Source organism: Danio aesculapii, chromosome 1 (genome assembly GCF_903798145.1).
Source record: "Danio aesculapii chromosome 1, fDanAes4.1, whole genome shotgun sequence".
NCBI classification, from domain to species: domain Eukaryota; kingdom Metazoa; phylum Chordata; class Actinopteri; order Cypriniformes; family Danionidae; genus Danio; species Danio aesculapii.
Window position 1 is genome coordinate 63,078,501 of NC_079435.1, and position 26,700 is coordinate 63,105,200.

At 39.2% G+C, this 26,700-nt stretch overlaps 2 protein-coding genes across 5 annotated transcripts in view; both read right to left on the reverse strand.

Moving 5' to 3' along the window:
* LOC130233832 (transmembrane protein 255B) overlaps nucleotides 1-8,180 on the reverse strand; it is a 15,583-nt gene extending 7,403 nt beyond the window's left edge. Inside the window, exons 1-3 of the mRNA XM_056464058.1 lie at nucleotides 8,072-8,180; nucleotides 7,040-7,182; nucleotides 6,352-6,414 (exon numbers count right to left, since the gene is read on the reverse strand). Coding sequence (XP_056320033.1) covers nucleotides 6,352-6,414; nucleotides 7,040-7,182; nucleotides 8,072-8,108 — 243 coding nt within the window. The 5' untranslated portion in view covers nucleotides 8,109-8,180. The remainder of the gene's footprint in view (nucleotides 1-6,351; nucleotides 6,415-7,039; nucleotides 7,183-8,071) is intronic.
* A 1,044-nt stretch (nucleotides 8,181-9,224) lies between these two features.
* Nucleotides 9,225-26,700, reverse strand: part of cenpe (centromere protein E) — a 36,241-nt gene continuing 18,765 nt past the window's right edge. For 3 of the 4 annotated variants that reach the window (XM_056464097.1, XM_056464080.1, XM_056464070.1), the window contains 28 exons: nucleotides 26,183-26,395; nucleotides 25,846-25,914; nucleotides 25,556-25,639; nucleotides 25,047-25,169; nucleotides 24,696-24,881; nucleotides 24,006-24,206; nucleotides 23,520-23,669; nucleotides 22,803-22,982; nucleotides 22,191-22,349; nucleotides 21,670-21,807; nucleotides 20,843-20,935; nucleotides 20,006-20,089; nucleotides 19,544-19,660; nucleotides 19,151-19,318; nucleotides 18,468-18,569; nucleotides 17,656-17,736; nucleotides 17,366-17,467; nucleotides 17,006-17,182; nucleotides 15,630-15,845; nucleotides 14,988-15,194; nucleotides 14,164-14,367; nucleotides 13,635-13,781; nucleotides 12,879-12,991; nucleotides 11,892-11,989; nucleotides 11,116-11,221; nucleotides 10,577-10,857; nucleotides 10,413-10,481; nucleotides 9,225-9,495 (listed from right to left, as the gene is read on the reverse strand). In XM_056464097.1, the coding sequence (XP_056320072.1) occupies nucleotides 9,383-9,495; nucleotides 10,413-10,481; nucleotides 10,577-10,857; nucleotides 11,116-11,221; nucleotides 11,892-11,989; nucleotides 12,879-12,991; nucleotides 13,635-13,781; nucleotides 14,164-14,367; nucleotides 14,988-15,194; nucleotides 15,630-15,845; nucleotides 17,006-17,182; nucleotides 17,366-17,467; nucleotides 17,656-17,736; nucleotides 18,468-18,569; nucleotides 19,151-19,318; nucleotides 19,544-19,660; nucleotides 20,006-20,089; nucleotides 20,843-20,935; nucleotides 21,670-21,807; nucleotides 22,191-22,349; nucleotides 22,803-22,982; nucleotides 23,520-23,669; nucleotides 24,006-24,206; nucleotides 24,696-24,881; nucleotides 25,047-25,169; nucleotides 25,556-25,639; nucleotides 25,846-25,914; nucleotides 26,183-26,395 (3,981 nt within the window). In that variant the 3' untranslated portion in view covers nucleotides 9,225-9,382. The remainder of the gene's footprint in view (nucleotides 9,496-10,412; nucleotides 10,482-10,576; nucleotides 10,858-11,115; nucleotides 11,222-11,891; nucleotides 11,990-12,878; nucleotides 12,992-13,634; nucleotides 13,782-14,163; nucleotides 14,368-14,987; nucleotides 15,195-15,629; nucleotides 15,846-17,005; nucleotides 17,183-17,365; nucleotides 17,468-17,655; nucleotides 17,737-18,467; nucleotides 18,570-19,150; nucleotides 19,319-19,543; nucleotides 19,661-20,005; nucleotides 20,090-20,842; nucleotides 20,936-21,669; nucleotides 21,808-22,190; nucleotides 22,350-22,802; nucleotides 22,983-23,519; nucleotides 23,670-24,005; nucleotides 24,207-24,695; nucleotides 24,882-25,046; nucleotides 25,170-25,555; nucleotides 25,640-25,845; nucleotides 25,915-26,182; nucleotides 26,396-26,700) is intronic. The other variant, XM_056464088.1, reaches the window with a different exon arrangement.

A 26,700-nucleotide genomic window follows, 5' to 3' on the forward strand; every position in this document is an offset into this window, starting at 1 on the left:
CGCACGCACGCACGCACGCACGCACGCACGCACGCACGCACGCACGCACACACACACACACACACACACACACACACACACACACAGTCTTGTCCTCCTGATCTCCATCTGAGCCTGTGACTCCGGCGTCTGCAGTAATAAAGTAAATGTAGAGCCGTGTTGCTCTGCTGGCACAGTGCATTATGGGAGATTTACGGCTCGTGCAGCATCAGAACACACAGGAAAGGTCAGATCAACAGCGCTCGTATATCCAGACACTCTCAGAGGAGCAGATCAAACACTGATCAGCGCTCAGACACAACATTACCTCAGTAAACAACACTGATCTCCACCAAAACTACTGAAGAACAACTGAAGCAGTAATCTGATCATCATAATCAAGAAAAACACCTGAACTATACAGTACAGAATAATCAGACGCTCACTGAAACAACTGACCCAGCCGGGACTCGAACCAGTGACCTTCTAGCTGTGAGGCAACAATGCTAACCCCTGAGCCATCATCCCGCCTTTATAGATGCTATTAATGTGAATTATTAATGTTTTAACTGCAAATAAAATTCATATTCAATGTAAAATGTTGGAAATTAAATGTTTAAAATATTTGTAAACATTAATAAAAAACTGATACACGTTATAAAAGTCTACAAAAAGTGAATAAATATATAATAAAAAATAAAAATCTGTGTTGTATAAAGCCCTAGAGGCATAAAGTTATATATATACAGACACATATCAGATATAACAGTCAGATTACGCAATATAAAGGCATAAACATAACTCATTTCTCCCAATATAGAGCAAGTATTTGTTCATTCAACATTTCAGTGAAAAAGTCGTATTCTTAGAGGCGTACAGTTGATGTGACATTAATGGTCAATGAGTAGGCCCACACGGAATCTGTGCACGCAGTAATCCACAGATTTCTAGCCCATCATTGAGCCTCTGTATTTACTGTGTAAATGTGTGTAAATTAATATTCATTCAGTTTTAATTCATTTCAGTAATATTATTGACTAATATAAAACTGTTCATATGATTTACTCACAATACAGTGTGTACAGTCATATTTTCTGTCTTTCAGTAGAGATATTATATGAGAGACTTGCTTTGTTCACCAAATAAGTGGATTTGCACTGTAAACATTAAACTTAAAAAGGTATTATTCTTTGTTTCATATATTGCGTTTTTAGTTATGATACTCCCAAAATAATTCTGCATAAATACGCAGATTTAAAAAAACTTCTCAGCAGAAATAGCAAAAGAACATCCGCAGATTCTGTCAGGCCCTAGTCATGAGCCAGTGAGCTGATATTCTGATGACAAACACACATTTACAATCAAACTAAGATACAGGTCAAATAAAGTCATTTTATTAGCTAGAAGTCAACTGGGCTGAGCAGCACATGATAGATGGAGCTTCATCTCTCAAAGAGCTCTTCAGCTCCTCATGCACCATCAGCTTACAATCCTGTCATTTTCCTGCTTAATTGAGCTAACTAATTCAACAGCTCATTTACGGGTGATAAAAGACCCGAGTCAAACATCACGTGACCTCCAGAACAAACCAATAAAACGAGTCTGTGCACACATTAAAGCTCAAACATCCAAAGCACACGTCACAACATCTGAGACCTCAAAATCACACCCAGTCATAGAGTACTGAAATACCTCACAATCAGTGAACTAGTAACTGCATAGCAACACCCTACAACCATATCAATACTGTTAAAATCATCCAGAGGTCACTAGTAGCTACTAAGCATCACCTTAGCGACTATCCCGAACACTCTAAAAGCTGCATAGCAACACCTCTGAAGCCATCTAGAGTTCACAAACATCTACATAGCAACACCCTAGCAACAATCCAGAACACTCTAAAACCTGCATACCAATACTGTTAAAAGCATTCAGAGCACTCTAGCAGCTACATAGCAACACCCTGGTAACTATCCAGAACACTCTAACAACTGCATAGCAACACCTCTGAAACCACCCAGAGGTCACTAGTAGCTACATAGAAACACACTAGAAACCACCAACATAGCAACACCCCAGCAACCATCCAGAAGACTCTAAAGCTGCATAGCAACACCCTTAAAACCATCCAAGCATCTACATAGCAAGACCAAGTTCACAAGCATCTACATAGCAAGACCATAGAAACCACCAGCATAGCAACACCCTCGTAAGCATCCAGAACTGCATAGCAACACTCTAGCAACCATTCGGAGCACTCTAGCAGCTGCATAGCAACACCCTAGCAACTATCAAAGACACTTTCCAACTATTTGACAACAATATAGAAACCATATGCATAGCAACACCCTAGCAACCATCTAGAAAACTCTAGCAGCTGCATAGCAACACCCTAGCAACCATCCAGAGAACTCTAGTAGCTGCGTAGCAACACCCTAGCAACTATCAAACACAATTTTGCAACTACATGACAACAATCTAGAAACCATCTGCATAGTAACACCCTAGCAACTATCAAAGACACTATTGCAACTAGACAACAATCTAGAAATCATATGCATAGCAACACCCTAGCAACCATCCAGAGAACTCTAGCAGCTGCATAGCAACCCCCTAGCAATTTTCAGACACTATTGCAACTAGACAACAATCTAGAAATCATATGCATAGCAAAACCCTAGCAATCATCCAGAGAACCCTAGCAACTGCATAGCAACGCCCTAGTAAACATCCAGAGAACTCTAGCAGCTGCGTAGCAACACCCTAGCAACTATCAAAGACACTCTTGCAACTACAAGACAACACCCAAGAGCACAGTGGCAGTAGCACTCAAGCACCCTAAACACCATCTGCATAGCAACACCCTAGAAACCACCCAAGATCAAGGAACTGTATAGCAACACTTCATCACCTGTATAGCAATCACCCCGAACAACCTACTAACAACTAACAGAACACCATAGCAACACCCTAAGGACACTCAAGAAACTGCATAGCAACACCCTAGAAACCCCCTAGTCCACTCTTGAGGTTGGAACCAAAGTTTAGTCCATGAATGATTACACATTACATCATATAATAGTTTAAGAGTATATCAATAGCAGAAGTTAATCAATAATATATAACAGTAATAATATAACACTGCCTGATTAATAAGAGCTAACAATCAAATTACAGTCGCAAATAAGTACTGCGGTACCACCAGCACTGTGTGTGTGTGTGTGTGTGTGTGTGTGTGTGTGTGTGTGTGTGTGTGTGTGTGTATGTGCGTGTGTTTCAGCTTTAGTGTAGTTGGATTTGTGTAGTAATGTTGCTCCTGAAGATGGTCTCTCCTACACACACTCTGAACACCGCTGCTGCTGCTTTAAAGATGCATGTGAGCAGCTCAGTGTCAGTTCTGTTCAGAAACTCAACACCGCATCTCTGGTTACCGGGTCTCAGCCCAGTACTGACTCCAGCTCTGCTAACTCACTACACCCATGAAGAAACGACTGAGTTAATTAACTAGTAACACACACACACACACACACACACACACCGCTTGAGGCTCCAACATGATGAATCAGCACTTTTATAAAACTGATAGTTTGGTCCTTGATTCTGATTGGTTGAGTTGTGTTTTAATCTGTTGTAAAACACAATCCAAACTAACACCCGTGACCAGTTGAGCTGCAGACGAGATGTTTGGAAATAAAAATCATTGCTATATTTAATGATATTTTAGTGGATCATTGAGAAATGGTAATAATTTATTGACCAGAAAACAACACAAGTAAACCGAACACATTCTAAACAAAGCAGAGCTGTATTATGTGTATATAGTGTTTAAAAACCGAACATTACTGAGCCTAAAAAACAGAATCAGTCCAATAATGAGACGGTAAAGGAATCAGAACCTGCCCTCATCATAAAGATCCCTCAGAGCTGTACAGCTGAAGCTCCAGCAGTGTTTCTGCATTATGGATGACGCTGGAGGATCTGCTTCTCTGAGGGCTGAAGGTGAGGATACAGTATGATCACAGCTGAATCTTCTGCTTGACAGCTCTTTATATTACACTCATAATTCTGCAGCGTTTAACCTCCAAACTCTCTAGGAACAATGTTCTGGTCACTTCCTTTCATCTGCAGGGGTCAGAGGTCACAGCACGCCGGGGAAACAGAAGCTGAAGCTGCAGAGATACGACCTGCTGCTCATTAATACAGTGTTCATTTGAGCGCTGGCTTCACTTTACTGTGTGTGTGTGTGTGTGTGTGTGTGTGTGTGTGTGTGTGTGTGTGTGTGTGTGTGTGTGTGTGTGTTCATGGATATAAGCACCGTTTTGTGTGATGGAGTGTGAACATGATGATTCTGTGAATGAGTGTGTGTGTGTGTTTGTTCATTAAATGTTAATGGCTGTACTGGGATCAGAGCTCAGGACACAACTGAAGCTTAAATCACACACGTCGTCATGGTTACAGACACACAACTTCCCTTTGCCAAGGTAAAGCAGGTATCAGTCGGATGGAGTGTGTGTGTGTGTTGTTCAGTTTAATGTTTGTGAACAGTGATCAAAATAAACACTGACCAACAGCAAACTAAGCTTTATGAGTGACAAATGTCCCGTATTGAGCCGATTGGCTGCTCACAGTTAAATGATCCTATAGAGTGATTCAGTTATACATGACCAATATGCAGATTCAAGAGCAGTAAAAGATTTCATTCTCCTGCTATAAACTGCTGTCACTACAGTTTAATACAGGACAATGTTGTTCATTTCTTCTGATGAAGAGCTTCTTAGCAACCACACAGAACACCATAGTAACCTCAGGCAACACGTTACAGTCACATAGAAATACCCTGACAACTGCATCAAATACATTAGCTACACTGTAAAAAAACTGCACTCAATTTTGTAACAGCACTGAAACTCTCAGAGACACCCTAACAACTACACGGAACACATCAGTAATGCTGTAATACCCTAACAACACCGTAGTTACACCGTAACACCCTAACAACATCATCAACTGCATTATTTGCACTGTAACACCCTAACAACAGCATTCAATGCATTAGTTACACTGTAACACCCTAACAACTACATTCAATGCTTTAGTTACACTGTAACACCCTAACAACAGCATTGACTGTATTAGTTACACTGTGACACCCTAACAACAGCATTGACTGTATTAGTTACACTGTAACACCCTAACAACAGCATTGACTGTATTAGTTACACTGTAACACCCTAACAACAGCATTGACTGTATTAGTTACACTGTAATACCCTAAGAACAGCATTCAATGCATTAGTTACACTGTAACACCCTAACAACAGCATTGACTGTATTAGTTACACTGTAATACCCTAAGAACAGCATTCAATGCATTAGTTACACTGTAACACCCTAACAACATCATCGACTGCATTAGTTACACTGTAACACCCTAACAACAGCATTGACTGTATTAGTTACACTGTAATACCCTAAGAACAGCATTCAATGCATTAGTTACACTGTAACACCCTAACAACATCATCGACTGCATTAGTTACACTGTAACACCCTAACAACAGCATTGAACACATTAGTTACACTGTAACACCCTAACAACAGCATTGAACACCTTAGTTACACTGTAACACCCTAACAACAGCATTAGTTAAACTGTAACACTCATGCAGTAACACCCTAGCAACAGCACTGAACACATCAGTCATACTCTAACCCCCTTACAACCACAAGTTACGCATTAAACATAGTTGAACAACTTAACAACTGTAATGAAGGCAGTAGTCACACTGTAACACCCTAACAACAGTGCTTTACATTAATCATGTGGTAACATCTTCATCATAACACCCTAATAACTCCAATGCACATTTTTGTGACGTTGTAATACCCTAACAAGTCATGCAGTGACCCTGTAACAACAGCAGTGAAAGTATTAATCATGGTGTAACCATACAGAGCGCATTACAGTCAGATGTCCAGTACTGGCAGCAGTAATGTCCAGTGTTTTCTGATCAGGGCCTGAAGACTGGATGCAGCTCCTCAAGCCCAGTGATGTTCTTCTGGGACATCTGCTTCATCTAATCATCAATGCTAATCTAATTCATCTAAAGCATCGGCTAATCTGTCAGCCAATCACGTTCAGCATTACTGAGCACATGTCCAATCACATCAATCGATCTGTCAGCGGATGAGCCTCATGTTCCCTGCTAAAAACACCACTTGATGGCCACTTCTCAGCAGAAATATCATCTGAAATATGTTTCACAGGGACAGAAATAACCAGCGCTGGCTGTAATTGTATTGACGAGGGATTATGTCAGTCAGAGAGCCAGTATTCAGTTTATTTTCATCTAAAAGAGACACTTTACTCACCATCGGCCTGCGGTTCTCCACCAGATTCAGACCAACCACACCCAGGAACGATCCAAAACTCAGCTGCGTTCACAAGAGAATATATAATATTAGAACATCAAACCATAGCTTCAGCTTTCAGTTAAAATCATGACAGATGTTCACACACACTTTTATAAGAGGTTTAACCCCAGTGTGTGTGAATATATCCAGCATCCTCTAACGGTGAACATGAATTAAGTATTTTTACAATCAAAACAGTCTGCAGAAACACTTTGATTGACATTCTCCCTCAGAGGGAAAAGCCCCGCCCACTAGTGACCATCTTCCCTCATTAGCATAAACAGCCCTGAGTGAGAAGCAGCCGTCCAATACCCATTAGAGACATTTTCGTACTTATAACACTAGTCCTGTTTTACATCTGTTGCTATGGTGATGCATGTCTGTAGCTCCGCCCTCTTCTGAAAAGACCCCAATCTCATTTGCATTTAAAGCGACAGTCACCAAAATGCCACAATTAGGATCAAAGCCTGAAAGGGTCAGTTTCAGAGAGACAGAGAACATTATCTGTGTGTTATTCTCAGCTCACACACACGAGAGGCACAGCAGAGACGCATTTACATCTTGTATAAAGGGGCAGAATAGATCAGCTTTAACACTGATTACACTAAAGAGAGCGTTGATGAAGTGTAGTGTTCTGCTCACTCACTATAATCCCAGGATAGTATCCAGAAACAGCCACATTATCAGTGTGTGTGGCGGACAGGAGCCCGACCACCAGAACCAGAGCGGAGAGAGCGAACAGAGACACGGAGCACCAGAGGGCCGTCCGCCGACGCTTCATGAACACATCTGCACACGCATAAATATACACAAACATATGCAGGCACACACAATATTACACAAACAATTACCGCACTGTAGCATAGCAAATGTAGAATCACCACAACTGATTACTTCAAGTCCTTTACTATAATATGCTTTAAAAACATGGTATTTATTTCACATATGCAGATACTTGTATATAAGTGTATAAAGCTGAGCTCAGAATAAGAGATGTTTAATGTTGAGAAAAGCTGAATAATCAACATTTAATAGTAAGATTAATTTAAATAAACTAAACACTTGTGCTTAATGTCTCTAATATGTTCAAGCAACATATAACAGAAGTTTGAGCTGTGTGAGGAGTTTTAAATGTTTATTATAGATCTACAGAGATATTGCACTTCAGGGTGTTGCAAACACTGTAAATTTTACATCTGAATGCTCCAAAACCGTAAAAAACTGCTAATAAAATCTGCAAATGAGCAGTTTACGGTTTATTTTAGTTTATCTCTGCTTTTGAATCGCATCATTGGACTTTAATCTGTCTTCCAACTTTTAACCTTGAAAAGTTTTTAAAACAGAGACTTTTATGAGCTTTGTTAATGTGTAGAGCTGAATTTTCAACATCAGAAGTGGACAGAGCAGAGATCAACATCCCAGAATGTACTTCACCACAGTAAATAAACAGGGAAAAACAATAAACAATCATTACGGTTTTTATTTTAAGTGTAACATGAAGATTAAACTAAAATGTTCAGTAATGTTTTTGAGTTATTATTAAAGGACAGATGACACCGGGAATGTTGTTTTAATCACGTGTATATTATGATATATCAGTGACAGATCGGTGTGTGTGTGTATATGCATATACAGTATGTTGATTAATGTGATGTTGTTATAGATGTTAATAACTCACCGGCGGAGTCTGTGGTGTCTGTGCTGGCCTGCTGCATCGCTTCTGCCGCTCCGTTTAATCCACAGATAAAGTTAATAAAGAGGATTTCTATATTCCCTCAGTGATGATCATGAAGACCCGGTGCGGAGAAACACACCGCTCCGCAGGTCAACACACACACACACACGGGACTGACCTGATGCTGACGCACGAGAGCGCGCGCACACACTCGCGAAGAGAAAGACTATGAAGAGACACGCACAAAGAAAAGAGAAAGAAAGACACTCATACGAGACTGATGGTGGCGTCCCAGAGCGCGCGCACACACGTACTAAGAGAAAACGCACACACACTCAGAGACGCACAGGCGCGCGCACTCCACACTAGAGATCATCTCAGATACACAGGGTCTGTTACACTAGTGATGAACTCATTCAGTTACAGACAATGTGAATCTCTGAGGGATCTTTCAGTCCTGACAGGACCACACATTAGTCTGAGAAATATTTTAGAACTGTTTGACACTGGTGATTGACTCAAGGCCAAAGGCAAGTTACATCCGGCACCAGCAGCATTATTCATTCATTCATTTTCCTTCAGCTTAGTCCCTTTATTCATTAGCAGTCGCCACGGCGGAATGAACCGCCAACTGATTCAGCATATGTTTTACACAGCGGAAGCCCTTGCATGCTGTAACCCAGTACACCCAAACACACACTATGGCCAGTTTAGTTGATCAATTCCCTTATAACGCATGTGTTTGGACTGTGGTGGAAACCGGAGCACCCAGAAACACCAACTGACCCAGCTGGGACTCGAACCAGAGACCTTCTTGCAATCTATAAATGTAGTTTTAATGGAAGTCAATGGGGCAAAACAGCACCAACATCCCCAAAGGAGAGTCAATCTGAACAGTGTATTGATGATCATGCTCAAGCATTGGTCACGTTTCAAAGAAATCGGACTTATGACCGAGTATTGATTTGTCTGATCTCACTTCTGGCCGGAACAGACAGCACATACTTTATTCCGCCAGATTGGCCTCAGGAAATCCTCATAAGGGTGCTGCTGCTGGAATTACTTTTTTATTTATTTATTTATTTATTATTATTATTATCTATTTATTTATTTATTTTTAATCAAAACCCATTTTAAAACAGTTCAAAACAACAGATTTACATAAAAACACAACTTTATTCACATTAAACTTCACAACAAGAAAAAAGCCCACATACAAACAATTAAAAGGACAGACAGACTGTAGTACTGAAGTGCTGATCTGAGGTCAGTGTTGAGCTCCCAGCAGCCTCTGCTCTCTTTAACTGCGTCTGCTCACTGTGTGGGACAAGCGTTAGCGTCTGTCTTTGTGGGTGAAGCGTCAGGAATCTGCCACCAGTCGTCTTTGTGTGCAGCGTTTGACATCACAGCGGCATTAGAGCTGCAGTCTGACAAATACAGCACATGAGCACAACACCAGCGTTACACAATACCAGCACTACACAACACATAACTGCACCAACCAATTATAACATCCATAGAGATGCTTTATAAGACCACTTACTCAGCAGTTTGAAGATTCGTCAAATTATTTATCCCACGTTGGGATAAAAAAAGAAAATGATAATAAACAATAAATAAAATACATCAACGATAAATAAATATAAAAATGGTAATAAATAATTAAATAAACAATGAAATTAATAAATTAAATAAATAAAATAAATATAAATAAATAAATGAAATAAATAAAATAAATAAAATAAAAAATTATATATATTAGACAAATCTTGGTTAAAGGCACAGTTCACCCAAAATTCTGTCCTCATTTTTTCCAAACTTGTTTGTTTCTGAAACAAAAGACGACACTTTTTCCTGCTATGGAAGTAAATGGTTACTCGTTTTCAGCATTCTTCGAAATATCTTCTTTTGTGTAAAAAACAAAAAAACAGGTTTGAAACCACTTGAGGGTCAGTGCATGATGAGCAAATGTTGATTTTTGGGTGAATTATCCCTTTAACTCTTCTGAAAGCACATACTGGAGCTTTACTAGAACCAGCTTTACTGACAAAACGTGCATCAACATCACCTTCCATGAATGCTGCAGGACGAGTTTAATTCACACTAAGGTTATTTTAAACGTGTGCTCTTATTAAACCAGATAAGTGCAGTCAAACTGAGAATACCTGATGAATATTGTCTTTAGAACACCCTCACACCAATGATGCGCATTAGTGAATAAACCAGACTGACTCCATTAAACCGTGTGTGAACCGCACTCCAGTGATGAAGGTGAGGGTTTATCACTGATTTATGTGTTAGTGAGAAACAACAGCAGTATTAGATCACCCAGAGGTGTGTTTACCCTCATCATCACTGTCTGAAGAGTCTACAGCAGCGGCCGCGGCGGGATCAGCTGGTGTACAGGAGACCTCTGACATCAAAACAGCAGCATTCAATGGGTGCAGCTCTCTCTCGGTGTGTGTGTGTGTGAGTGTGAATAATGTGTGTATATATGTATGTGTGTACCTGGAACAGTGCCGAGGCTGGAGTTGTCGAAGAACTGTGTGTGATGGCTGAGGGACAGAGGAACGCTGGAGCGCAGGTCGAAGAAGCGGCTCTTGGGTGAGTCCAGAACGCTCCTCTTGGGTGAGTTGACTTCAGTCTCGGCCAGTGCAGGGTGGCGTTTGGTGGGTGTGTGGGGAGCGTCTCGTTTGGTGGGTGTGCAGGGAGCGTCACGCTTGCTTTCCTTCATCTTATACGCTCTCCTCTTCCACTTGCTGATCTCCTCCTGCTGTTTGCTCACCAGACTACAGGAACATGTAAAACGGATCACTCTCTCTCTTCATGTGTTACTTTGATCATGTAGAGCTGACAGCTACATGACAGACTGCTAATCAGATTATTTTAATGAACCCTTGATAGGGCACTCATTGGGGAAGACCCTGGAGTTGATCAATGTCAATGAAGTTACCATATATTCACAAGATGAACACTGTTCAAATGTGGATGATGATCTGCTAAATCAGTGTGTGTGTGTGTGTGTGTGTGTGTGTGTGTGTGCTCACCTCTCAAACTGAGCATTCTTCTTCTGCAGATCCTCCATCTTCTTCTCCTTTAGTGTTGTGTTGGCTCTGGTGCTCATCTTCAGCTCAAACTCATCTCTGTCTGTGACTGAGGAGACATTCAGACCATGTCAACACTGAGGAATCAAGATTGAGCACCACACACTCCGCATAAACGCAGCACTGAAATTAGTTGCTGCTCTTGAGCTTGAAAGAATCAGTTTTGCTAAGACTGACACTTCTAAACATGTTGAAAATCGAAGCCCCTTTTCATACCTTTATTTTTAAAGAGTTGAAAGTTGGGCATTTATGATTTAAGGACAATTTTACTCTTATTTTACCACTCTACTTTTAATGTTTTCAGTCTGATCATGTACAAATTTATGGTGCTTATTTAATATTTTATCTGGTGTATTTTGGGGGGACACTTTAAATTTTTTTTTATAAATTATTAATTTAAATCATTTATTTTTGGTTATAATTTGTATAAAAATTATATTAAATTAAATTATTATTATTTTTTTTATAAGATTATACTTCACTGGCAGATTATATTGCTTGTTTTAAAAGGAAAAACCCAATTTTAACTCTTTATTAACAAGACAATAGTTTTTGCTTGTCTATTAAATGCTTCTTGATTGAACAATGTTTAGATATTTGGACTAGAAACAGGACCACTGCAGTGCACCCCTATTTCAATACTCAGTATATGAAGTCTTATCCTTCACACTGATCATGGACAGTGCTGATTATGATTGAGTTCTGATTATGGGTCTTACAGGACTGCTCATCGTCCTGCTGCTGCTTCCTCAGGGTCTCCTTCAGCTTGCGGATCACGTCTCCTCTGTGCTCCAGCATGGAGCTCATCTGGGAAATCCTGTCAGGAGAACATCACAAAACCACGTTACACAGGTTAAACGGCACATCACAGGATCTGCACGGATGACTGTGGAAAAAAGGACTACATTAAGGCTCCTTAATTCTCTGATCACTAACAGTTGCTTTGTTTACAACAAGTGCTGAGTGTGTATTGTTCCTGTTGAATGGCTGAATGCCTCCTCAATTGTTAAGTCGCTTTGGACAAAAATCATCTGCTAAATCACTAAATGTAATCAATTTATTTATAACAGACCAATAGAATTTAAAGAAGAGATGCTTTAAAAAGCACTTTAATTTTGCCAGATTGTGTATATTAAAAGCTATTGTTAGACATGTTAACTCAGCACATTTTTAAATTGTATATCTGCAAAAATAGTTGGTATTGTTATGCCTTAAAGTCAAAAACTTGCACCTTTAACATGCAGAAAACACATGCACATGCACATTTGGACATGTTTGTGTAATTCTATTTATTAAAATTGCTGAATAAGCATTAAAGTATTATAAATGTTGTGTTCAGGCATTCATGAAATTAATAACTTGTAAAATGGAGTGCAGTTTTTGGGTGAGCGGAAATGGAAAACCTGGAGTGGATCCCCAGATTATACAAAACCCTCAGCAGAGAGAGGAACGGGCTCTCGCTCCACTCCGGGTTTCTAAATCACGCACCTGTCAGCAGCTGAACACACATCTCCTGTTTCCTTATTTTAACACCTCATCAAGCTAAAATTAGGAGTTTTATAACAATAACTGTCAGGAACTCAGCAGTTGATGTATACACCATCGAGTCGCTGCAATTAACAGAAACCTGTCGAAGCATCTTTACTCCATGGGATCTGCATGATCCTTAGAGCCCAATGAACAGGCAGATTCAACTACACACGTACTCTTTCTCATGGCTGGTGGTGACGGCGATGTGCTCCAGCTCCATCTTCACCAGCTTGTCCTTCAAAGCGGCCAGTTCAGCAGCAGCTGGAGTCATGCTGCTCTTCACCAGAGCCTGCAGGATCCATTCAGAAAAAGAAGGAATATGTGAATGCTGAGAGAGACCCTCAGATGCAAAAGAGTCCACTGATTCATACAATCTTATTATGGATCAAATTTATATATTAGCACGATATAGCAATACACATGATCAGAATATTGACTACTGTTACTTTAATAGGCATAATAAAAACTGTACAGCTTTATCTATATATTTGTTTACTCTATAATCCTTTTGCAAATTATCTTAGGTAGATGATCAAGGTGTAATAGGTGACACTTTTTAATAAGGTCTCAAGCAAAATAATCTCCCAGTAAGGCAAGTAATGTTATTTCAAAGTGATAACACGATTATTCCGATTAACACATTGGCAGATTATTTCGCTTGCTTTAATAAACTTACTTCATTTAGACTCATTACTCAACACACAATATATTTTTCATTGTCTAAAAATTGCATCTTAATTTAATAATGTTGATAGTTGGACAAGAAACAAGAGAAACAAGCTTTTTCTGCAGTGTGGTGGGCTTCAGAACTGAAGTGTGTTTGCTGTAGATCTGCTTCAGTTTAGAGTCACTCCTCAACAGTTTAATGAGCAGCCATATCTGTAAAAACTCATCATCAAAAATGTCCACAGACACAACAGAAATGAACCCACCTCAGAGCGCCTCAGCTTGTCTTCCAGGCTCTGGACGAGGCTCTGTTTCTCCATCAGCTGGACTCGGAGCTCCTGCAGATCTTCATGTTGTTTCTGGTTTGAAGCATCAGTCTTGACCTGCAGCTCCTTCATCTGCTCCTGAATCTCCTGCAAGACACGAACAAATGTTTAAATGTGCAGTGTAAGACAGACACCCAGTGGTAGAACTATGTATTGCACTTCAAAATCAAAACCCTTTTCACTCGGACTTTCCTGTGATGACTCCATGCCAGTTCAGGTTGCCAGATTGATGACAGCACCAGTAGTGCGTGTGCCTGACTGTCGAATGTTAAAGAGGTTTAATATGTATTAATTAGATAAGCTTTACCAGTTCAGTGGAGTGCAGTGTACTGTTCTGTGCTTCTGAACGGCTGTATTTAAATGTTTCTGTCGTTTTGTATCTTGTGCGTTGTTTGGGCATGGTATTACACAGTATGCTGCTCAGTTAATGTTTATGTTTGTAAACTTTATGCATCATGCGTTCTCATACCTCCACATGCCGGTGTGTTTGCTGGAGCTGCAGTGACAGACGCTGGTTGTCCTGCAGGAGTTCAGCCTCAGTTTTGGGAAGCGTGCCGTTCTGGGCCTTCAACAGTGTCAACGTCTGCTTTCTCTGATCCTCCAGCCGTCGCTCAGATTCAGAGGAGGAAAACTTCAGGGGGTTGATCTCAGAGTCATACTTATTCAGCAGAACCTGCGCATGCGAACACACAGCATTCAGGAACAACAATCAATTCACAAGCTGATCATCATCATCATCATCACTCAAATACACATGTGCAGTAATAATAATTTATAATAATAATAATAATAATAATAATAATAATAATTTCAATAATTAAACATATCATCATAATGAACATGTCCACGATATCAATATTGTGCATGTCCAGACAATAATTATTTAAACTTTCAGAGTGCTTTATAAGAATATTCATTGCATTTGCAGTGGTGTTCATAACAGCGTCAACAGACTATCATATTTTAATTAGATTTAATTTTTAATGTTTAAAGTTTAGCTTAATAGTTCAAACGTGAATATTTTCATGTTAATGTGGTCTAGAACATACTGAAAATCGTGGGGCATCAGATTTTTTTGATTGTATGAAATAAAGTTTAAAGTAGGTTAAACTAGAGCGTTTACATCGTCCAAAATTGTTAAAAGTCTCAAGCTGGAGAAGCAAATTAAAAAAGCAGCTTTATATTTCCGTCAAGGTTTTTGGATGGGCAGATCTTTCCTTTCAGCAAGGCAGAGATTAAGAATCTTGGGCTAAAAAAAGGTTGGTGACCACTGTAATAGTGTGTTTTACTCACAAAGTAGTAAGTGTTGAGGCATTCAGCAGCTTTATCCCGCCGGCTGATCTGTTTCTCCAGCAGCTGAATAACAGCATCAGCATGAGCAGATCTGAGCAGAGTCTTCAGCTCCTGCAGCTCTTCAGTCCTGTGCTGACGCTCCTCTGACAGCATCTCTGCATATCTGGATAACCCTTCCTCCAGGAGAACCAGCACACACTCCAGTTTCTGAACAACGTGCAAAATACACATAAAACATCACTCAATTCAACACCACTGATTTCAGAACAGCCTTATCAGGGGGAAATAAAGATATCACTGTTTTATGTATTTTAATAAATGGTTTCATATGATTGTAACCTACTTGTACAGCACTTTTATTGTTTAAAGGCACTTTATAAATGATTGTGATATTACATGAAGCAGCTTTACAACACCAAACTAAACTAATTTCCTCCATGTAATTATTAACCCTCTATATCTGCCTTTTTTCTATTATTGCTGCTACATACTGATAGTTTTAAATTAACACAAAATCAGTCAATAAACTCTGACATTTATAGGATATTTGGATTTGTCAGTGGTTAAAAAAATTTGGTGCACAACTGAACAAAGCAGGTATCATCAGCAGTGTTTGTTGATAATCAAAAAAGCCAATCAGACCTGCAGGTATTGCTGGCGTTTCTCCAGCAGGTGTGAGAGTCTCTGTTCCCAGAGCTGCTGGAAGTCATCCTGGAGCATGCGGAGGGATTGAGATGGAGCCGGAGAGAGGCAGAGCAGCAGATCCTGCAGACGAGACTCCTGAAAGCAGCAGACGTCTCTCTGGAGCTCCGTTTGGAAGTGTGTGTGGAAGCGCTGTGCCAGCCTCTGATATGCCTCCTGTGAGGACACTGGGTTAACAACTCACTCTGTGTGTGTGTATGTGTATGGCCGTACGATATTGGAAAAATATCATGCTATTGAACAGTTAATATCTTAACAGGCAGGTAATAAGTCAGCAGGAAATGGTGTGAATTGTTACTTAAACTAAAGGTTACCATAATATTTATATTTCTAAATCAAACGTTTACCCTGAAGTTGTAAAAGTAAGAAATATAATGATATATGAATGAGCACATCATTAAGTATATACACTTTAAAATGTAAAAATACATAGCCCTTTGCATGTGGTCATTCAATCAATCAATCAATCTGCCTATCTATCTATCTATCTATCTATCTATCTATCTATCTATCTATCTATCTATCTATCTATCTATCTATCTATCTATCTATCTGCCTATCTATCTATCTATCTGCCTATCTATCTATCTGCCTATCTATCTATCTGCCTATCTATCTATCTGCCTATCTATCTATCTATCTATCTATCTATCTATCTATCTATCTATCTATCTATCTATCTATCTGTCTATCCATCTGCCTATCTATCTATCTATCTATCCATCCGCCCATCTATCTATCTATCCATCCGCCCATCTATCTTTCTATCCATCTGCCCATCTATCTATCTATCCATCTGCCCATCTATCTATCTATCCATCTGCCCATCTATCCATCTGCCCATCTATCCATCTGCCCATCTATCCATCTGCCCATCTATCCATCTGCCCATCTATCCATCTGCCCATCTATCCATCTGCCCATCTATCCATCTGCCCATCTATCCATCTGCCCATCTGCCCATCTGCCCATCTATCCATCTGCCCATCTATCCATCTGCCCATCTATCCATCTGCCCATCTATCCATCTGCCCATCTATCCATCTGCCCATCTATCCATCTGCCCATCTATCCATCTGCCCATCTATCCATCTGCCCATCTATCCATCTGCCCATCTATCCATCTGCCCATCTATCCATCTGCCCATCTATCCATCTGCCCATCTATCCATCTGCCCATCTATCCATCTGCCCATCTATCCATCTGCCCATCTATCCATCTGCCCATCTATCCATCTGCCCATCTATCTATCTAAATAAAAGTATTTATTGATTGAATTGATGTGTGTGTGTTTTTGTGATGCTGTGATTCTTACAGCAATCTTGATGATGACGTGGTTCAGCCGGGTTGTTTTTTTGGTGTGTGTGGTGTTTCTGCGGTCTTTAGGGATAAATGGCACCAGCTGATACAGCACAGCCCATTCCTCACGGTTTACATCAGATAGCTGGTCCACCGGACGCTCCATGATCTGCTGGAGCTCTGCGAAAGCCGTCTGCACACAGGAGAAAATACAAATCAAATCACTTTTGTTGTCACATCATCAGCAGAACGTGTGCTGTGATGAGTGAAAAGCTTAGGTGCTGGCTCCAGACAGTGCAAAATCCAGACAGTGCAATTACTGTCAGACTATTAGTCTAAGAAAGAGAAACGCTCGATGTTCAACATCAGTGTTTACCTGCAGCCTCTCCTCTGATGCTTCCAGCTCTGCCATGATCATGTGTTTGGACTGTGTGTTATTCTGGTCAGGAGAAACGCTGCAGTTCACCTCAGAGAGAGACTGAAACAAACACACCCATCTTAAAAACAAGCTCAGGCTGAAGGGTTTGTTCACAGGCATTCAAAACTATGACTTGTTAATTTTGGGAACAACCCTAACCCCACAAAAATAAATAAATAAAAATACATTTCTTAAATGCATTCAAAACTATGACTTGGAGTGGAGTAGAAACACACACACACACACACCTGGCTGAGTGAGTGCACCTCAGACTCCAGCAGGATCTTCTGCTTCTCCAGCTGCTCTGCTTTGGTCTCGATGTGTGTAAGCTGATGGAAAACACAACAGGAACACAAATATTGGAGATGTTAGAGGAGTTTCAGCGATCGTATGCTGCACCTGACAACACTTTAAACAGCCTCTCATCTCGTTTCACACTTGAACAAATAAACTAAGCTGAAGTTTATTTAACTGATTACATTTTAATAACCTTTGGCGGCAGACAAATTATTTTTGTTTTGACAATTTAAATGTGTGTGTGTACTGTATATTTTTATTATACACATACATATATATATATATACACATATACACATATATACATATATACATACATACATACATACATGCACACACACACGCAGGCATGTATATACTTGAGAAAAAAAATTATATTTAGATATAAAATGTGTGTCAATACAACTTATATATAAATTTAAATATCTATGTAACACAATAGTAGTTTTGTTTCTATGCATGTATCTATGAATACATATTTATTATGTTTATGTCAATGCACACAGATATAACGTCAAAACAAGCTTTGTTTAGAATAATTAATCATGATTATTCTTTGTCCAGCACTTATTAAATCACATTATCAATGCTGTAAAAGGAACCCTATGAAATTAAACAGTCACTTTAACCGTTCCTACAATGTTTATGAGTGGCTGAAAAACACTGCATATAGCACATTCCCTGACTTTTAATGTCTGTAACAGACCCCTTTAAAATTCCATGTTGTGGAAAACCTGTGGGTGCAGTAATATTAAATCCTCACCTTCTCCATCTTCCCCTGCAGCTCTCGTCTGAGCTGATCCCGCTCTTCAGTGACCGACTGCAGAAGCTGCTCTGTGGGTGTTTCCTCCAGCTGATCCTGAAGCTGTGCATTCAGAAACATATAAATCATAAGTGCAAAATAAAGTTATCGTTTCATATTAAAGCTCAATCATTTGTTGCATTATGTTGCTTACTGTAATACTATTTGATCATTTACATGACAATCTCGAACTCCACAATGGAGATGCAGACAGAAATATGAATAACAGCATTGTGATAAAGTTGCAAGCATTTTATGTTAGATATGTAATCATTAATAAAAGTGTTTTATATTTAATTAATATTTATTTTACATTCAAACATTCTTAATTAAACATTTGTCTAGAAGTTGTATCAAAAAAATAAATAAAGTAACAGAAGATGTCCTTGTTCCATCTTCCATGTATTCACTATAGTAACTGGAATAAATGTGTTGTGTAATGAATTTATAGTACTGAGATGTTAAATGAATAGCTATACACTGTAATGAGGCCACCCTAAAATAAAGTGTAGCCAAATAATTACATATGAATGGGTACATTTTAGATGACAGATTTTAAAATGGCTTTCTGTGTGTGTGTATGTGTGTGAACATGAATGTGTAAGCTAGAATTTATGCATCTGATCAGTCATCAATCAGCGTACCGTCTGCAGGTCTCGTCTCAGCAGATCTCCCTCTGCTCGGCTCTTCTCCAGCAGATCCTCTTTCTCTCTGCTCAGTGAACGCAGCTCTGACCGCAGGCTCTGAATCTCAGTGTCGTGTTGGTCTCGCAGCACTTTTAAAGCAGTGAGATCTTCATTGAGCTCGTTCAGCTGAAGGGAAGCAGAAGAGATTCAACACTGAAACACTCACTCTACACACGTAAGAGATCGTATCTTTCTATTTAATGTCATGTCATTTTCACTGGCTATCCTTGTGGCAAAAAAACATTTTGAACACAAATGTGACATGGACTGCGTAAGTAGTCATATTTGAGTTAATTGAGATTGAAACTATCTGAACCTGAATGATTAACTGAATGTGTGTGTGGTACAGACCTGCTGCTGGAGCTGTGTCTCCCGTGCTGAACTCTGCTCCATCAGCTCGGTGTTCTCCTTCTGCTGCTGCTTCAGCTCCTCTTTACTGACGTGCAGCAGCTCCTGATACATCTTAGACTGAAGGAAATAAACGTTTAGTCAAACAGGTGTGGTGCTGAGCTCTGCTCACTCTACTAAAGGACTAAACTCTTTTGTTCTCATTTAGTAAAACTCCATACAGATCATACATACAGTCTCAAACTAGTCTCCTTTTAATTGCATGACCACCATGGCAGTTCACAAACAAAACAATAACTCCGCTCACCCCCGAAAGTGACCTTTTTACATAATAATAAAGTCCTCACTGTCCTTTCCATGTGCTACATACACCAACCATTGCGATAAGCAATAATTAAACTTAACATGTATGATCTGCATGCATGATCTGCTGATTCTAGTGATGATGATGATGTGAAGACTCACAGTTGCAGCCGCATCCTCCAAGTCTTTCCTGAGCACTATCCTCTGATTCCTCAGAGACTCCATCTCTGCGGTCAGACACTGGAGCTGCAACACACACAATTTAAATGTATGAACATTACTTGTCCGGCATTTATTAATCATGGTTCAACATTTACTAATGCATTATTAAAATACTAATTCATGCTAGTTAACATGAACTAACACCGAACAACTGCTTGAATCTAGTCATCGGACGATAACTGTTTTCAAGGTATACCGCAGTTTGGAAAAGTGAAGGTTTTAAAACCTCCAACATTTTCTGTACTATCGTTCTTGATGTATGTGTAAAATTTGTTTTACATTTTGTTTGTTTTGTAGGATAACAGTATCTCCAGCAGAAATAATATCCAAAGATGACGATTTAAAAAGTAATCTGTGTTTTAGAAACTAATGAAGACAGCTGAAGTCCATGATTTATTTGAGTTATTCAGCCTGACATGTTTACTGCTCCAAAAATATTATAAATCTTTCAAAAAATAAAATATATTGTTTTCAAAGGGGAAATAAGTTTTTATTTTGTACCCAGACATTTAAAAAGAATATATATTAGAGCAGTAATCAATACCGTGAAACTGTAAAAGCATGATATTTTTGTCTTAGGTTATCACACCGTAAGAATCTTATACCGGCCCATGCCTACTTTCATCAATGTTATTTGAATTTATATTGTAATAAATGTATTGCTCATTGTTCATGTTAGTAAATGCATGAACTAAACCAAATTTATTGTAAAGTGTTATCAAACATTCTTGATTCGATCCAGCCTATTAATGTAATTTTATCAGCATTGTGGTGTACCTGCTGGAGCTGAGCTTTCTGCTTGTCTGTGGGACTGAGCGGATCAGAAAGCTGATGTTTCTTCTGTTTGAGCTCTCCCTGAACCTGGATCAACTGGAGGAAGACAGACAGAGTTTATTAAGTTAACAAATAACACATTTGCATAAAAAAGGCATTTCTAAGACTTTGAAAATATTCTGTTTACTTTACGGATGGTTTAATGTATATTTATTTAAAAATTATTATTCATTTTTTGCAGACATTTTGTACAGCACAGTGGCGAACTCCTGTTGTTTTTATTGTGCTTAATAAATAAACGTTATATGATTTTTTAATTTAATTTAAGTTAATATTATCTTAACTTACATTTAGTACAGCTTTTAGCACTTTTTTTTGCAACTTTTTATTGTTCTTATTATTATGATTTCATTATTTTCATGTATTATTCATAATTTCTTGCATTCTGGTAATTACATTTAATTTATTTCCATCCTCACCGTGTTCTCCTGGTCATCTTCTACATAATGTTTGCGTTTACAATTTCAAAACAATGATGAAAACAAACAAACAAACAAACAAACAAACTGCACTTTAATATTTACTTTTAATAAAATATTCATTTCTTTGAAGGATTCACACTTAAGTATCTTATAAATAAATAAATAAATAAATAAATAAATAAATAAATAAATAAATAAATAATATATAATTATTTTTTTTCTAAAATCTCTCCTGACAAAAAACATTTTTCTCTTAACATAAAAATGGGTCATTTTAAAATCATGCATTTAACATTTAGCTGCTAAAGAGAGATTTACCGAGTAATCAGACTGTCAGTGCTGTGTTACCTCTCTGACGCCCTGCAGGATCTCCTGAAGGTCTCCTCCATCACTCAGAGCGCTGGATGAGCTGGACTGATCTCTCTCCACCATCAGACTGTCTCTCTCAGCACAGGCCGACTGTAGATCTGCTCTCAGCTGCACAATCTGACAATTATAACACTTTTACCAAACTAGAAATTATAGCAATTATCCCACTGCAAAGTAGAGCTGAAACCCTAAATTCAAACTTCATTCCTAAATACAAGCAAAATTCAAACATTAAGGCATTATATAAAACTATTATCCCTTTCTACCAGATGTACACAGCGTCTCTGCTGTCTCTAGAGTGTGTGTGTGTGTGTGCGTTTCAGTTTGAGCTGAAAATATTACACAAGTAAAGTTTTCTAACTCTGGAAACGGACCCTTCTAGGCTTTTGGTGACTGTCATGATTGAGACATCTGACAGCCTGATCAGTGCATGGAGTAGTGAGTGAAGCTGATTGAGACGCAGCCTCAGTGTTCAGCAGCTGATGTTGTGCTGTTCTTACCGTCTGGTTGTGTTCGGTGTTTCTCTCCATCAGCTGGTCTCTCTCTACAGTCACAGCACTGAGCTTTTCTTCAGCCGTCTTCATCTCCTGCAGACGCTCCTGCTGCTCTCGGCTCATCTCTGCAGAAAGAGACTCCAGCTCTTCACGCAGATGCAGCAGCTGCACAGAAAGAGAAGACCAGGGTGACGCTTTAACTGGGATATTCATATGACACCATTATGGCTGTCAGAAAATATCCCCATATGCAATATTGTGATAAAAGGTGTATACAGGAATGATGGAGTTAAAATCAATACATCTGTGTTTAGCTCACAATTCATGTTACCTACTGGCTTAATGATTGATAAGTGAATAATTTACTGGACACTCACTCTGAACAGATTGAATATATGAATAAGTGAATCATTTCCTGGAGACACACTGAATGGATCATTTGAATAAGTGTACTGGAGACTCATTAGTAATACTATGGCCGTCTGCAATATTTCACCAGCAAATTGGTGCATTGCAATACCAATTTTCCATTTTATTTTAGGATGTATGCCACTAATATTTTTATCTGTCACATTAAATCACATGCGATTTATCATTCAGCCTAGTTCATTCACTCACATTCTCCTGGTTCTCTTCCAGATCGGTCCTCAGCTGATTCTTCTCCTCTCGGTTGGCCTTCAGGAGGTCCAGGAGTTGCTCTCGCTCCTCCGTGATGGAGGCCAGATCCTGATCTCTCTCCGTCAGCAGACGCTCTTTCTCAGCACATGCCGACTCAACATCTGCCCTCAACTGGAGCACCTAGGAAGAGGAAATACAGTTCAACAATCAGAAGGAAAAGGGATACACTTGAGCACATATATTAGGCAACACATTATGGGCTAAGATGTAAACACCGCTGTTTCACTTAAGATAGAATACATTTACTTAAATGGGAAGTAAAATAACAACAACAACAACAACAACAACAATAATAATAATAAAAAGACAAACAAATCCCTGATACTTTAAAACTTAGACAAAAATAAATTAATCAAATCTCTGATATTCCATAATGTGGCATAAATAAATCCTGGCTGTTCCTTAACTTGGCCAATAAATAACTAATACCAATAATAACAACGATAATAATAATTTAAAATAAATAAATCACTGATATTCCATAACTTGGACAAAATAATAATAATAATCATAATATTCCCTGACTTGAAGTTCTATTCTGGAACTAGACTTTGAAAAAAGTCCATGATGTTTCAGAAACTCCATAAGCCGTGTGTACCCTGATCATCAGCTCATGGGTGAGACGATGATGAAGATGTGCTCTGTAGAGAGTCTCACCATGTCCTGGCTCTCCTCCAGATCTCTCCTCAGCTGTTCACTCTGGTCTGTGAGCTGCTGTATGGTCTGCTGGAGCATCTCCTTCTCCTCCATCAGTCTATGCTCTCTCTCTGCACACACAGACTCCAGATCTGCCCTCAATTGAAGAACCTGAGAGGAGGAGACACAGTTTAACAATCAGAAGGATAAAAAAATTGAGCACACATATTGGGCAACACATTATGGGCTAATATAGATATATAAATTATAGACCAGTTGTTCCTGAGGTCAAAAATGTAATAATGAAAAGTTAAAACTAAGATGTATAAATTTGAACAAGAAAATAATCCAAATATTGCTGCAAATGTTGAATATTTGCAGCAAAATCAGTCATTGTAGGCTGCTGTTATCAGAAATCTTAAAAGAAATTTCCATTTAATGTGTGAACCCTGATGATCAGCACACAGGTGAGATGATGATGATGATGTGATCTGCAGAGAGTCTCACCGTGTCCTGGCTCTCCTCCAGATCTCTCCTCAGCTGTTCTCTCTGGTCTGTGAGCTGCTGTATGGTCTGCTGGAGCATCTCCTTCTCCTCCGTCAGTCTACAGCTCACCTTCTCCATCTCCTCCACATCTGTGCTCTTCTCTGTCAGCAGACGCTCTCTCTCCGCACACACAGACTCCAGATCTGCCCTCAACTGGACCACCTGGGGAGAAGAAAACACAGTTTAACAATCAGAAAAGACAGAAAGAGCAAAAACTTGAGTGCATATATTGGGTAACACAATAAGGTCTGAGAAATAAACAACTGGATATGCAAATGAAGAGTAACAAATGTGGTGTATCTGATTTTACTATGATTACAAACCAAATGCATTTCATTATTATGGTAGATAAACACTATATTCTCATAATATAATTGAATAAACATGCAGAACTGTATTTTAAAGACTTGAAATGATCAGTCTGGTGCAACATCACTATTAGTATACTGCATTTGTCTTGGGTGTGATCTGCTTTTAGCTCAGAGCTGTGATATAAATGAAATGCTATTGGCTGTTTTTTTTTAAAGGGGAGGAGTTACTGTATGTCCCACCCTGTCATCATGTTTATATCACACATTTCACTGTTCTGTTGATGTGAAGCTTAAACGCTGCAGGTGACATTATTAAGTGTGCATCTGAGAGTGTGTGTACCGTCTGCTCTGTCTGCATCAGCTGGTCTCGCAGCTCCTGCAGTGTGTGTTGAAGCTGCTCTCGCTCCTCCTTCAGAGATGTGATGTCAGCCTTCATCTGCTCAGCGTCAGTGTTCGGCAAACGCCCCGATAGCAGACGCTCTCGCTCACAACACACACTCTCCAGCTCCTCTCTCAGCTGCTGCATCTGCACACACACAAGTTCATTATTATTATTAGGAATGCACAAATGAAAATCCTGGCCAAACACTGCATGAAATGCTTTGTAAATGCCATTTTCAGCAGCCCAAAATTCTGTGCATATCTTATTGATTACTGAAAAGCCAATAATGAGTGAGTGAGTGTGATCTACCTGAAGGTCCTGCTGTGACTTGTGTTCAGACTCCTGCTGTTTAGTCTCCAGCTCCTCTAAGCTCTTCTGCAGATCTTTCACCTTGTCAAGAGCTGCTCTCAACTCCTCCTGATTTTCAATCGTCTGCATTAAAAAGAAAAGTTGATTTATTTTAAATTGAACAGACTCATAATTACAGCACTTTTCATTACCCATTTAAAAGTTTGGAAATGGTTTTCTTCCAAGAATCCTGAAAAACTAACTATATTTCACAGACTCCACAGAAACAGAGCATGTTTTCAGTTTTGTTTTTAACATTAACAATAACACAAAATATTGCTTGATCAAATGAACATATTAATGATATCTGAAGGATCACGCGTCACTGAAGACTGATCATACATTTGATGACACTTCTCAAACATTACAAGTAAATATTAAAAATACATAAAAATATTCTACAATTTCATAGCACTTGGAGGAAAACCTGGTTTTATTGAAAACATTAGCGAAACACATTTGTCTCTCACCATCTCCACATTCTCCTGTAGGTCAGACTTGAGCTGGTTCTTCTCCTCATTGGCTGTGTCCAGCTCCACTCTCAGCTGCTGAATCTGAGAGATGATAATCATGATCAGTGTGTGACATGCAACAGGCCATTATCAACAATTCACACCCAAATTTACTCCAAACACTATGTGAGATGTAGGATTTCGACTAGTGTTTTTAGTAATGTCACACATATATGCGTGTTAATGCGTCCCTAGAAGTTTTTGTGAATACTGCCTCAGATGAGGAGCTGGTGTGGGTGTGTGTTTACCTGCTGGAGAAGTTCATCATGCTGTGTGTCGATCTGTGGGCCGCTGTGCTCCATCTGAGCCTGCATAAGCTGGCAAAAACACTCTATAAACACCTTCCTTTAACCATCATATACAGTGCTTATATACAATGACTGTCAAACAGCCTGAGCTCAAATCACACTCCAAATAACTTTTTCAGCCTTTGTATTTTCTGTTGTAGCCTCTTCTCCTAACCTGTGCCTTTCTACAACTGTATCCTGAAGCTCTTTCGAGGGTGTGATGCGAGTACAGGTAGAGATTTTCACAGGGTATGAGGATTTTTTTTAATAGATACTGTATATAAGAGCACAAATTTACCAGGCCATTACTCTCCTCCAGGTCTGCCTTGAGCTGGTCCCGCTGTTCCCGGAGGCTCTGCAGAATCTCCTGCATCTGCTGTTTCTCCTCTGTGATGGAGCTGATGGTGTTTCTCAGATTCTGCAGCTCTTCAGACTCTCCCTCCATCTTCTCAGACAGAAGCTGATCTCTCTCAGCGCAGACTGACCCCATATCAGCGCTCAGCTGCTCACACTGACACACACACGAGGAGGGTTAAATGTTAAAATAAGTATAATTATGTGTTAAGTATATTAGTGTTATTTAAATTTTTTCCATAACTGTGAAGTTTTTGCGAGTCTGATCTTTACTTTGTCCCATCCTGCTTTGGTATGAGGAATTGTGAAAGTGTCAGGATGTTTGAAATGTACAAATGTAATAGCAACCTTATTTACAGGTTAAAAATCAAGCCATAGCCCATGATAATCAATTTAAATAATCATAATTACTACTTCCAAAATAATTATGATTCTGATTTTACCCATAATGGAGCAGCCACT